General features: G+C 54.6%; 1 protein-coding gene across 2 annotated transcripts in view; it reads right to left on the bottom strand.

Moving 5' to 3' along the window:
• Positions 1 to 12,915, bottom strand: part of SZT2 (SZT2 subunit of KICSTOR complex) — a 50,195-nt gene that overhangs the window by 13,419 nt on the left and 23,861 nt on the right. For both annotated transcript variants that reach the window (XM_019751075.2, XM_019751076.2), the window contains 29 exons: positions 12,640 to 12,808; positions 12,342 to 12,456; positions 12,116 to 12,229; positions 11,728 to 11,898; positions 11,460 to 11,551; positions 11,113 to 11,236; positions 10,828 to 11,007; positions 10,293 to 10,497; positions 9,911 to 10,026; positions 9,549 to 9,795; positions 8,483 to 8,624; positions 8,237 to 8,329; positions 8,002 to 8,080; positions 7,605 to 7,898; positions 7,295 to 7,436; positions 7,010 to 7,117; positions 6,861 to 6,924; positions 6,435 to 6,620; positions 5,903 to 6,070; positions 5,728 to 5,815; positions 5,518 to 5,589; positions 5,130 to 5,331; positions 4,198 to 4,297; positions 3,356 to 3,485; positions 1,397 to 1,549; positions 1,211 to 1,313; positions 1,016 to 1,121; positions 816 to 927; positions 70 to 188 (listed from right to left, as the gene is read on the bottom strand). In XM_019751075.2, the coding sequence (XP_019606634.2) occupies positions 70 to 188; positions 816 to 927; positions 1,016 to 1,121; positions 1,211 to 1,313; positions 1,397 to 1,549; positions 3,356 to 3,485; positions 4,198 to 4,297; positions 5,130 to 5,331; positions 5,518 to 5,589; positions 5,728 to 5,815; positions 5,903 to 6,070; positions 6,435 to 6,620; positions 6,861 to 6,924; positions 7,010 to 7,117; positions 7,295 to 7,436; positions 7,605 to 7,898; positions 8,002 to 8,080; positions 8,237 to 8,329; positions 8,483 to 8,624; positions 9,549 to 9,795; positions 9,911 to 10,026; positions 10,293 to 10,497; positions 10,828 to 11,007; positions 11,113 to 11,236; positions 11,460 to 11,551; positions 11,728 to 11,898; positions 12,116 to 12,229; positions 12,342 to 12,456; positions 12,640 to 12,808 (3,994 nt within the window). The remainder of the gene's footprint in view (positions 1 to 69; positions 189 to 815; positions 928 to 1,015; positions 1,122 to 1,210; positions 1,314 to 1,396; positions 1,550 to 3,355; positions 3,486 to 4,197; positions 4,298 to 5,129; positions 5,332 to 5,517; positions 5,590 to 5,727; positions 5,816 to 5,902; positions 6,071 to 6,434; positions 6,621 to 6,860; positions 6,925 to 7,009; positions 7,118 to 7,294; positions 7,437 to 7,604; positions 7,899 to 8,001; positions 8,081 to 8,236; positions 8,330 to 8,482; positions 8,625 to 9,548; positions 9,796 to 9,910; positions 10,027 to 10,292; positions 10,498 to 10,827; positions 11,008 to 11,112; positions 11,237 to 11,459; positions 11,552 to 11,727; positions 11,899 to 12,115; positions 12,230 to 12,341; positions 12,457 to 12,639; positions 12,809 to 12,915) is intronic.

The raw sequence follows: 12,915 nt of genomic DNA, 5'->3' as shown, positions 1-12,915 counted from the left end.
CGGGCTGAGACTGTCCCTATGCCTGTGGCTTTGCCATGGACGGATGCTGGAGTGTGGGAGGGAGCTGACCTCCACATCAGCTGGTGTCAGCTTGCAGTTCCGAACAAGCATGACCGTGATGACGTCCAGAGTGGCCTCATCCAGGCGCCGACGCAGAACCCGCACTAGCTCGTCTGTGATCTCGGGACCTTGACACAGACATGGGAGGAAGGTAGAGACACTGGCAAAGGATCCAGCTACCCCAAACCAGCCCTTAAACCCCAGGCTCAAACATTCTCTCACACACTAGAGCAGCCAGCACTGGGTTCTAGTTCTGCTAAGCTGCTCACTATGTGACTGGACAAGTAAATCTTAGCTCTCAAAGCCGCAGTGCCCTCAGCCATAAAATGGGAATAACAGCAGCTACCTCATATGTAGCAATCTTAGCCCAAGACCTGGTACACATTAACTGAGCCATGAGTATCAGCTGGAAAATCCAGTTGCCTAACAGACACCTTACGCTTAACCTATCTCATATCAAACCTATCATCTTCACCCCAAACCCACCTCTGGTATCCAGCCAGTGGGACCACCATCTATCCACATAGTCATCCAGGCTAGATACCTGAGTGTCAACTTTAGTGACCTCTCTTCTCCAAGCTGCATTTCAATCAGCTGTAGGCCTTACCCCTTGGGTGTGCCTTTCCACCCAGCTCCTACTTGAGGGAAGCCCAGAGCACAGCATGACCTGGAGTAGGAAGGCTCCAAGAGAAGTACCAGAGGATTCTGGAAACTCATCTGGTCACTGTCCTACCCCTGACCCCTGCAATCCTCACCTGCCTGCCCTACGCCATGCACCAGCAGCTGGATATGTCTGTCCACTTGGCCCACTGGGCGAGCAGCGTCTGAACTGCGGCTAGAAGCCATGTCCAGGGGAGAACGAGGACCCTGCAGGGAAACTGTGGTCAGGGCCCAACACCAGGGAGTGAAGTCTAAGGGAGTATGCACAGGCACTGGGGAGCAGGGGGATACATGCCGAGGCTTCCTCAGAGTAGATGGGCTCCTGGCTTCGGGACAGAGCTAGGGAGGGGGGCAGAGTATCGCCTTCCCATGGCCGCTCACTGCAGGATGTCTCCAGGAGCCTGCGAAAGAGCGGCAAGGTCTTTGGACGTACCTCCTTCCGGGCCATCCTTAACCCGTGCTTTACCCCGTCTTCCCTGGGCCCACATACCGAAGATAGTACACAGCCTTTGTGGCTCGCTCCTGGTAAACAAACATATTCTTCCGGTTCACCACGGAGAAGGCATTGAGCACCGAGCGCAGGGCCTGGATGGCTGTGGGAGCAATGGAGGCTCAGGAAACTCCCTTCTCCAGATCCCCCTCCACACTCCACCCGACCTCTCGTGCCATCACATACCCCGAGAGACGCCCATGCTGGGCCCCATTTTGAGGCGTGAATGGACTCGAATCACGGTTCCCCACACAATGTCACAAGAGAAATGGCCAGGGACAAACTGCATTGTGGCTGCCAGGTACCCTCGGGGTGCACAGCTCTCATCGGCAGCATAATCTGATGGGGGAAGGGAGACAGTGGATCAGACACAGGACACAGCCCTCTGCCCTCACGGACTTCTCACCTGTGAACTGGCCTACTCATCCTCATTCCCCTGGCTCCTCAGCCCTGCCTATTATCCTGTAGGGGAAAAACGGTCATTTTGGGTAACAAGGCAGGACCATGCTCTTGGAAGGCAAGTCATAGCACAAAGGTTTTCAGAACTATCTCGGCGATGTAGTGAAGGAACTAAGAATAAGTGTCAGGAAAGGCAAAGCACGAGAAAATCCTCAAGATACTGCTAAGACACTGATCCTGTCACAATATACATCATCATATATATACCCCATCTGTTGGGAGTTACAATAACCCCTTAAACCAAAAAGTATAACTGCTTACATGCACCCACTACAGAGTACGGAAACGCCGTCCTGTGCTTTGGAGGACAGCTATCCCAAAGAATCCAAAGGGTAGCCTGGTGGTATTCAAGCACCCACAGCCACACTCCAATGCCTTGGTCAACCCTTTCCAGGTGTACAGGTTGACAAGAAATCTTCCAGTTGTCTAAAGGTGGCAATTTGGTTTCCCAGAGAAGCTGCTGACAGATGTGAGCAGCATATAGGAAACCCAAGAGGCTGCAGAGTCTGGAATGGAATACTGGTTGCTAAGGGTTTCAGCGAAAACACATGGAGACTAAAATGAGGAAGGGCTGTGTCTGGGTTCTGACTGGTCTTACATCTCAGGCTGCTGAAAGTCATTGTAAAGAAAAAGTGCCGGGCTGTCCTAGCTCATGCTCAATTTGCAGAAGATGCCATCAAAACCCCGAAGCCCACTAATTATGGGACTTCTGCTTTGATATGGAATACATCCCTGGATGTGCTGAGAGAGGCACTCTCTGGAGCTGTCAGGAACGTTCACCTACAGACTTGCTGAATGTTAAAATTAAGGAGTGGTCTGATTTTACTTTTAAACCAGAAGGGAGAACTGCAAAGGAATGGCATGATTTGGCTTTCCTCTATGAGTCAGGGCAAGAGGTCATCCGGGGTGAGAGAAGGGAGCAGAAGTGTGGGGACTTTAATTACCATCTCGAGGAGATCACCATGTTTCCTAACCATGACCAGAAATCTCAGAAATCCCAACGGGGTCCTGTGCCTGCCTGTCTGAAGAGACAGCCAATCACATGGCAAATCCTCCTCCTGGTCCTCAGGTTCCCCTCTGGTCTTCTCTCACCTATGAACTGGCCTGCTCGTCCACCCAGCTCCCCTTCGGGCTTATCACCCTGCAGAGGAAAGATGGTCACTTGGGAAAACAAGGCAGGGCCAGGCAGAGGCATGACCTTAGGAAGACGGTCACAGCCGGTGCCCCTTCCATGACGTCGCCTATATTCTTTAACCTCTCCCTCTCTACTGGATCTTCCAATGAGGAACATAAATGTGTTCAAGTCTTACCTTATTTTACAATTCCTGCCTTGCCCTCCATTTCCTTTAGTTCCTGCCATATCTATTTTTGTCTGTCCCTTCACTGCCAAGCCGCTAGAAAGAGTAGCTTTGCTCTGCCCCACCTATCTAACATCCTTTTACTTTGTCATTTCCTCTGATGTGCATTTCCATCTCTCCACTGAAAGTATGTTCACTAAAGTCACTGATGAACTTGAAACAGCCAAATCCAATGATCCTTTTGTGTCCTCTCCTCCTTGCTCTCCCTGTATTACTTGCCACTACCAAAGTAGTGGTGACTTTCCCCTCAGCTTCTCACCAAAGTCTTCGATAAAAGAAAGGGCAACAGCACCCCCTTGGTGAGGGAGGCTCCTGGGTGGGACCTCACCATCACTGGGCAGTGGTGCCCGCTGACGGGAGTGGAAGGGGGTCTCGCTGCGCCACAGATCTTCTTCACTCTCGGCCACGAGGAGAGAATTACACACGTGAGTGTCATGAAGGTCCTGAAGAAGCAGCCGCTGGGAGAAGGAGGAGCAAGGTATCAGGAACCTGGAATATTTCCTCACAAATTGGTGGTGGTGGTGAGAGGCGATCAAAGGCCAGAGAGAATGCCCATCATCACTGGGGTCAGAGGTCAAAAAGAGCATCAGTAATCACTGGGAGGTCTGAGAGCGTGTCTGACAGTCACTGGGCTCGGGGCTCCGAGCGCTGAACCAGTGAGAACTCTCGTCCCTCCTCTTTGCCAGAATCTGCTCACCATCCTTCAGGTCTCAGCTTAAAAATCACTTCTTCTAAGAAGCTCTCCCTGACACTTCAGGTGGTCAGATCCTGTTATATGCTCTCACAGCAGTCTCTACTTTTCCTCTGTGGAAGTCTTCACAATTGAAATCAAAATAATTTGTGCGATTTAGTTGTTTAATGTCTATCTCCTGCACTCGACACAAGCTCCAGAGTCAGGGCTCCCCTCTGTCTTGTTCACCATTATATCCCTAACACCAGCACAGTGCAATGAGAGGGAACACCTCATAGTTCCTGGGAAGGTATAAGAACCCACAGTGCCGGGGGTGGGTTAGGGAGAATTCCCTAGTTTGTGGGGAGTGGCGAATAATAACATCCCAGGAACTTCAGGGTCAAAGAAAATGTAGAGGATGGAAATGTAGAGTTCCCAGAAACTCCTTCCTCACCTGGACGGTGCCCCATGCCTGACAGCCCTGCCCTGCTGTCCCTTACCTGGTTGACCTCCCTGCAGATCTCCCCAACTCGCCGCACCAGGAGCTGCTGCAGATGGCGACACTCAGTGCCTGGCCCCCCGTCTTCTCGAATCAGGCTCCTAGGAAGGAGGAATAGATCAGATACAGAACTGCAGTGGGGAGGGAGTTAGAGGAGTTCATGGGAGCGGTAGCCAAGAGGAAACATGGAAAGGAAGTAGGACTAGACAAAGGGGAGTAAACACGATGGGAAGTGGGAAAGAAGAAATTCTCAGTAGCAATTCTGGAAGCCTAGGCTCCATGCTTGCCTCTCTAGCCTCCATGTGGGCACCACACTGCGGCTTCCATCATGTAGTTCACCTTTTTATTCTCAGATCTTTTTATCAGACTGGTGGTCTTCCCTTCTCTCAACCCCACCCCACCCCTGAGATAGAGCACTATTTAACCAGATGCCTAGGTATGAACTCCGGCTTTGCTTCTTTCTAACTGTGACCTCGGCAAAGTACTTACCTTACCTGTGCCTGAGTTTCCTCATTCATCCCATAAGGATAATAATACTTTGTAGGGCAGTTGTATGATTACATGAGCTGATCCAGGTAAAACGCTTAGAACGGTGCCTGCCACCTATATGTAAGTACTTGCTAAATAGTGCCCATTATTCCTTATTTTTACATATCAGCGTCTGAAGCTGCACTGAACTGCAGATGTCCTTAACGCTCAGCTAGAAGCCAAAAGCCCCATCAGCTTTTCCAGTCCTTTAGGTAAGTAGAATGACATGCCTTGCTACAACCAGTGGGAAGTGTTCAGGAGCCCCCAACCTTAGAATACAAGTCAGACCTCAACCCAAACCTTCAGTCCCATGTTTACTTTTTAATAACATTCAAGAAGGGTGTTGTGGAACAAGGGAAGCTAAGCTAACATCAGTCGGGATGCAGGGCCCTGGCGTGTACGTACCGTGCGTGTGCACACACTTCCACACGATCCTGCAGGATCCGTACGATGAGCCAGAAGTCAGGCAGGCAGGGTCTAGGGAGGCCTGGGAGTGAGGACTGTGGAGGTGCCGGCCCAGGCGGGGTTCGCAATGTGAAGGGGGCCTTCTCACCCAGGGTCTCATTGGGACCTTCACTGTCTGAGCCACTGCTGCCACCATCATAACCTGTGTCAAACGTGCTGAAGTTCAACTCCGTCCTTAGGCTCACCTGAGCCTCCAAGTGCATCAGGCTCAATGGGCTCCTCCAGGTTAGTCCCTTCTGATGCCCCCTGCCCAGGCCTTTCGCTGTGCGGTACTAAGTACACTTCCCATCAGCTCAGAGTCCTTCACCCCTTGCCCCAACTTACTTACCTAGGTGGTCTGAGTCCACACTGCCTTGACTGGACATGAGGCTTAGTCCCCGGCTGGGCCCAGGCTGGCTTCCTGGGAAGAGAAGAGAAATAAATGCCTGGAGTCTCTCTCATTCCCACTTAGGACCACCCTCCAAAAACGGAAGCAGGGCCAGGGATGTACAAGTCCCGGGTCTTGGCCCCAGACCTTGCTGCCCAAGTCCTCTCTTACCTCCCGGTGGCAGGCTGGGAAGACTGATGAGGGAGGGGCCCTCAGAATCCTCTGGGGAGCCAGGGGCTTGGGGGCTGGCTGTCAGGGCCTGAAGGGAGGAAGTCACGACTGAGTACAGGCCTCACACACCCACCACCACCCCTGCCATTTCCAGGTCAGCCCAGGAAAGACTCACCTCCCCTTCGATGGCTTCAGCCCTGTCCTCATGACTGTGCCAAGCCCAGGCCGCTGAAGGGGGCACCTCATGGGACCCATCCGGCTGTTGGCCAACTGCCACAAAGAAGAAGCCACTGTCAGGGTCCTCAAGAAGAACATGGCCAGGGAGGTGAAGCCGGCGGAACTCCTGGGGAGCAGGAGCCAAGGTCACAATTTAGGCAGGAGCAGCTCCCCTTATTTGTGGGACCCCATACTCCCTCATCAGGCCCTAACAACTACCTCATGAAGCAGACCCCAGCATCCCCACTGCTGAGGTTTGGTAAGGTTCTGTGACTGCCTAAGGTTCAACGGGCCAGTGGCAGGGCTGGGAACTGGGTCTCTTCCCACTTAGCTGGGCTGCCAGGCATGGCGTGAGGGACAATGAGCTGAAGAGCTGGGCAGGAGGAGAATTTTAGGGACTCAAACCAAGAGAGGGCCTTCCAGTTCTGAATCTGGAGTCCAGGGAAGGACGGGCCCCAAGAGGCCCAGGGAGAATTCTAAGAGAAGCGTACCTCCTTGAACTGTGTGAGGGAACGCTCTGGCCCAAACACAAAACTCAGTGGCAGAGTTTGGCGAAGGCAGGTGGAGCGTCCAGGAGAGCTATGGATGTGGGCAGCCGCACGGTGCAGGGCAGGGCTCTGGGGGATGCCCCCTCTTCGGAGTGCCCCCACCATCTCATCCTCCAGCAACCAGCGGATCTACAGTCAGAGGGCAATCCAGGAAGTGGCAAAGGGCACTTCCCTTGCTGACTGGGGCATCACCTCACTCCTAGACTAGAAGATACTAGAAAATAGTAGGCCTCACAGACTCGGCTTCACAGGTCTCACTTCGATCTCAGAATAAAGGGGGTGCCGCCTTACCTCACTGATATGATGGAAAGGGTATCAGGTACAGTGTTGAGGGGCTGTCACTCAGGTTGGGGTAGGGAAGGACCTTACCTCACTCATGGTGGTCTCGATAGCCAGTCTGTGGGGTGTGGCCAAACTGGACAATCCTGGGTGCCTAATTGGAAGAAAGGTTTAGACACTGGTTTCCAGAAAATAAAACTGAGGTGGGGCAAGGAACTGACAGGGAGAAAAGAAAATACCTATCTTCTTCCGGAGGTGGCAGTGGGGGCCCCAGGCCATCATCCGACCTTAAAGATGATGGTTGCCCTGGAGATCTTGGGAATGAAGCACTGCTCTCAGATGTTGACCTGAATAGGGTGGAAGCAAAGGCCAAAGGTCAGCAGCTAATCTCCTCCTAAGATCTCCTCAACACTCCTTTCTTAGAATAGTTCAGGTGCCTTTAGTCCCAAAGTGTCCCTAGATTCCTTAATGGTCCCCCTACCCCAATAAGGCCCCAGGTCCCCCCACCAAACTTGCTGCCACACCGGTGGTGCTGAGGGTCCGAGGTCGGGGGGAGCTCCACTTCCAGCGGCAAGGTCAGCACAAAGACATCCAAAGTGACACTGAGGTCCCTCAGGGGCACTCGGCCCCCAATGGGGGGGCCCTCCAGACTGGAAAGCACCTGGCCTGGGACAGGGGAAAAGTTAGGGGTTGCTGGAGGCCCCAGGACAAGCATAGATTCCAAGTTCTCAGCACTAAAGAGTTATACCCATAGACTCTCCCTCACCCCCAGACAGGCAGGCAGGCAGGCTGTACTGGGCCCTGTGGCCCTCCCCTGGGCATCCCCAAACTCACCCAGGCAGGTGGGCAGGCTGCACACGGGTACTGAGCTGTGCTGCCCACGCAGCCGCACGGAGCATGTGAGGTGCAGGAAGAGCGGTGGCAGGTCGTGCACAAGGCTCTCAGGCCCCGTGGGGGAGTCGCCCCCGAGGACACTGAAGGAGTCTTCGTCAGCGTTCACCGTGTCTGCATCTGACAGCGAGGCGGAGTCCAGCCCCGCAGGCCCCACGTCTGGCTCACGGCTCTCTCGGTATTCCACCTCCAGCTCTGGGTCACTCTCAGTGACCACACAGCAGGCAGATGTGTCTCCTAGAGATACATGTGGCGTGGTCAGTGGGAGAGGTGGGCAGTAAAGGCTCCTGAATCCTGGCTTGAAGCAGCCTTCCCCACCTCTTGCCACTTGCCCACACACCTTCTTCTCCCATGAGCTCAGCCTCTGAAAACTCCAGGTCACTGACTTTTCTGTCTGTTGTGTCCCGGGGGCCCTCATCCTGGGCAAAAAAAAAAAGACAGCTTGATCCAAGGCAGGACAAGAGCCACATCCAAGCCTCAGGGAACCAAGAGTCAAGAGGATCCAGGTGGGCCAAGAGGGACCTCTACGGCTACAGGTTGGGGGAAGGAGGGAGGAAAGGATAAAAGCCGCTCACCTCTCGCCTGCTGGATGGAGGGCAATAGAAGAAGTAGTGGGGATTGGAGGGCACTGTGCGGAAGTGGAGACCACTGATTTCCAGGAACTTCTCCTGTTTGGGTGTTAGAAGGAGGCTATGTCAATCACGCCTCAGAACACTGCTACCCTAGAACAGACATCTCTACGTACCCTCAACCCAGGAGAGGACATGGCCCCCCTGTGCAGGCAGGACTCTACCCCCTTCCGCCCTCACCAAGCTTCCCACCTGGATGAGGCTATGAAGGGCATCATGTGCCTCTCCTCTGAGCTGGCAGACGTCTGTCAGAGAGATCTCCAGGCCAGGGTCCAGGTTGCCAGGGACACGGGTGCTTTGAAACTCAGGTTCGCTTAGGTCTTCGGTCTCTATGCTGAGTTGATGGGGGTGGGGGGAGTTGAAGTGTTACAAACCACTAAGTCCTAGAGGAGCCTGCTCCCCAACTGGGAGCAGCACACACCTGTCTTTGTCTCTAGGAAAGGTGCTTAGGACAGTGGAAGAGGCAAGGAGAACCAACCCACCCACTTGGGCTCGAACCTCCATGCTTCTTAAGGCAGGACATTTCTGTGAAACAGAGGAAGGAGTAAGGTTGACTCCCAGTTTTCTGACTTGGACCACTGGGTGGAGGGTATCATTCACCATGGGTGGGGAACACAGGTGGAGAAACAAGATTGGGTGGGAAGAAAATGCATTCTTTGGGGGACATGAAAGGTGGGGGATTTAGAGCTCCAGAGAGGAAACTGGGCTGGAGTTTGGATCTGGGCATCATCAGCACTCAAACCTCCGCCGCTTCTGTTTCCCCAGTGCCACATGCTGCCGACACCAGACACACAGCTGTCTGCCTGCTTGCTTTCCTCCCTCCCTCCCTCCCTCCCTCCCTCCCTCCTTCCCTCCCGCAGCAGGGACATGCTGGGCCCCTCAGGTGAGCTGGGGACTCTGCAGTGGGCAAAAGTACAGTTTTTGCCTCACATATTAGTCCGGGGGATCATTCCTATTACATGAATGTCCTCAGAACAAGCTTTTACTTTCATTGATGGCAAACGGCAACTCCCTACCCCAACCCAGCACAATACTTCATAGCAGAACAGAAGAGATGGGGAAAGCCAGGAGAGAGACTGCTCCCCATGCCAAATGAGGGAAAGAAGTCTGGGCAGGAGGCAGGAAGCCAGCAACAAAGCACTACTGCCCTCTCTGGTGCTTGGGTGCTACCTTACAGGGCCATTCCCTGGGGTCAGACGATCCCAGTTTATGTGGACTCTGTGTGCCCCCTTCTGCGTTATTCCAGGACAATCCTAACCTGGACTCGGAAGCCAGGACAGCTCGTTCCCGAGGCTCGGGGCCCTCCTCGATGCTGCTGCTGAAGGGCCCAGGGCTGAGAGGACCCGGGCTTGGGGGTGCGTGAGGCAAACCCCGAGTGTGTCCACACAGTGCGAGCAGAAAAGGGGTGATGTCTACTTCTTGCAGTAGTTCCTCACAGGCATCCACCGCCATCAGCAAGTCCTGGGAGGTCACGCTCTGTGCTTGCTGCAAACTCCGGAACAGGCCTGACAGAAGTGGAAAGGGCCACGAGGGTCAAGCTCTGGCACGGCCTCCCCAGTCCCGGTCCCCAAGGTCCCCATGTCTCCTCCCTGACACTCCTGCCTGTGGCCCCCCGCTCACCACGGACATAACATCGCTGAGCGTGCTCCTGCAGCAAGGCACAATGGTTGGCTGCTTCCTTGGACCTGGGCTCCATCCAGGCTGAGGAGGGGGAGGGCTGGTCGAGGAACTGAGTCCTAGGAATGAGGGAGCTTGGCCACCTTCCCTGTGACACCTCACTCACCATCCACCCACAATCCAGTGGATTGTCTAGAGGTCCCCACTGAATGTATTCATAGCCCAGCAAGTTCAGCTGATTTGCTGAAGGAAGCCCAGCAAGGAGCTGGCAGGACACGGCTAAGCAGCTGAGTTCCTGCCACTGACCATCAACCTGTCTGTCCACACCCGAGTGTGTACCTGAGCCCTCGCTGGGGGACCCTGGGTCAACAATGAGGGAACTCACTGGAAGATGAGGTCTCGGGGCGCCTGAGGAGGCTGTATGCCAACCATTTGCTCCCTCAGCGCTTCCAGGGCACAGCTGTAGATGAAGACAGGACACCGGGTCCGGGGCCCATCTGCACCCTCTGTCTGTGGAGCCTGACGCCCAGTGTAAGCCTGTAAGTCCTGACGAAACGCTGGGCTCAGCTCTCCTGGAATCTGGGCACTGTCTGTGGGAAGAGGTGTCACATGATCTTCAAGCCCTCTATAGGTTCTCATTCCCGCTTCTGTGTAACTGACTTAAGAGTCAGAAGCCTTGGGGCGGCCGGATGGCTCAGCTGGTTAGAACGCGATCTCTCAACAAGGTTGTCGGTTCAATTCCCGCATGGGATGGTGGGCTGTGCCCCCTGCAACTAAAGATTAAAAATGGCAACTCGACTTGGAGCTGAGCTGCGCCCTCCACAACTAGATTGAAGAACAACTGCCTGGAGAAACACACTGTTCTCCAATATTCCAATAAAATTAAAAAATAAAAATAAAAAAAGAATCAGCAGTCTTACCACCGGCTGGGGTGACATTGAGGATGGGGACCTGGGCCTTTGTAGCCCTGACCCCAGTTCCTCCCAGATCTTTCTCGCTGGAGGCCCCGCTCCAATCTCCAAACTTAGGCTTTGTCCCCTCTTGAGAGGGTCCCTCTTGAGAGGCTCCCTCCAGGCTATAGACAGCCAGATGCTGGACATCTGAAGAGAAAAAGAAAGACATAAAGCAGAGCTGCCTGGTGACCCAGTGAGGGAGCTCAGGGGTGCGTATCTGAAGGACTAATGAAGAAGGTCTGTGGTTGGTACCTGAGAAGGTAGCAGGGAGGAAAGTCAGAAACACATGCTGGGGGGTCATAAGCCTCGCATAGCAGCGCCACTGAATGGGCTGGCCTGAGATGAGAGGCTTGAGAGTTTCAGGAGGGCCTGCACTCTGTAAGAGAGAAGCACAATTAGAGCAATCAATCTATAAAGGACCGCCCAACCCCTGCTCCCTTCCTCCACCCTAGAGGGTATAGAGTTTGCAAGATCCAGAGCAAAGGGGAACGACAATATTCTGTCTTTGGCAGGTGGCCTTTAGTATCCCGTGACGGAAATCTGGGGTATGTGATGATGGAAGGAGGTCAGTACGAAAAAGGAGATGAATCAGTGCTGACCAAGGTAGGAAGAGCCGCGTCTCCAGTCGCCTGAGTACTGACTGACTGATCCTTCAGGAGCCCAGGGACCTCCTCTGGTGGCCTCTCTGGACCTACAATGGGGGTAGAGATGGGTGGAAGAGGGCAGGCCAGCAGAGAGGCAGGGCTCTGAGGTGAAGAGAGGGGGAGACCAAAACCCAAAACCCAAAGACAGAAACCACCCTGTGGGGAGGGGGTGAAAAGGGGCTGGGCTAGAATCTGGTGTTCGGAAAAGTGGTGGGGCGCTCACCTGGACTGTGGTAGGTCCGCCGCAGCACCTCACTCAAGAAGGTGGCCTGGTCGGCTGTGCTCAGTGGGATCTCCCGATCACTCAGCTCCTGCCCCAGGCAGCTGTGCAGCAGGCACAGCACCATGTCGTTGGCGGGACAGGGCCCCTCGGCGAGAGGGGCGCCCTCTGGCTCTGCCCGACACACACTCCGCTCAGCACCGAGAGCCTCCTGCTGCCCAGTGCCTGGCTCAACCCTGACCGCACAGCCCCTCCCTCCTTCAGCCTGCAAGCCTCCTCCACCCCCATCACTCCTCCGCTGGTGAGCTGACTCATCTCCTCTTGATGCTCTAATATGCCTGGGCTCACTGGCCCTCTAGCTGTGGGGCAAGTGGGTACAAAATTCACCCACCTCTGGAAAGCAGAAGGAAGAACATCTGGAGCTGCTGGCACTGAGGCAACAGTCCCATTAGGTCAAAATGGAAAGGGATCTCATGGACACAGGTGTCTCCTCCCTGGTCTAATCCTAGGAGGGAGGGAAGGAAGACAGGAAACACGGCGAGATCACTTTTCGGTCTGTGGCTGCCTTCTCCCCACCCACTCGCCTGCTCCACCCCAGGGAACATTTCCCCACTGACCATCAGAGACCCTTGGCTCCGGGGACAGGGGACCCCATTCTTTGCTTTGGCACAGCTGTATCAGGTATTCAAAGCTCAGCAGGGAGCCTATGCAGGCAGCATCCCGAGGGTGAAGCTAAGGGAGGAAGAGCAGAAGTCAAGGGTCAGCCCTTCCAAGCCCAGAGACCCTGGCCTCTGGCTCTCAAGGAAGCCCACATAGCCAGACATTCAGAGGGATCCGGCAGCCCACAGGCTGTGGTACTCCCCAAGGGATGGCACCCAGCCTAGTAAGGGGTGGGGGACTTCTGAGGTCACTTACAGCTCGAGGGATCTCAGAGTATGTCAAGTCCTGGAGGTGCTTCCAGCTCTCGGGGCCGGGTCCTACTCGCCCATACTGTGGCTCTACCCACACCTCGGTGACCAGATTGAGCTCCGAGTCTCCCTCCAGGGCCTCTACCTCCACGTCGTTGTCATCATCTGTTGAGAAGCTAAAGGAGGAATGGCCCTGAGTCTGGGAGAGAGGAGAGTCCAATCCACAACCACATGGCAGGACTCAGTCCAAGGAAGCAGGAAGGCGGTGGACACAAAGGACAGC

Source organism: Rhinolophus sinicus, linkage group LG06 (genome assembly GCF_036562045.2).
Source record: "Rhinolophus sinicus isolate RSC01 linkage group LG06, ASM3656204v1, whole genome shotgun sequence".
Classification (NCBI taxonomy): domain Eukaryota; kingdom Metazoa; phylum Chordata; class Mammalia; order Chiroptera; family Rhinolophidae; genus Rhinolophus; species Rhinolophus sinicus.
The sequence above is the reverse complement of the archived record's forward strand: the minus strand, read 5'-3'. Positions and strand labels throughout refer to the sequence as shown.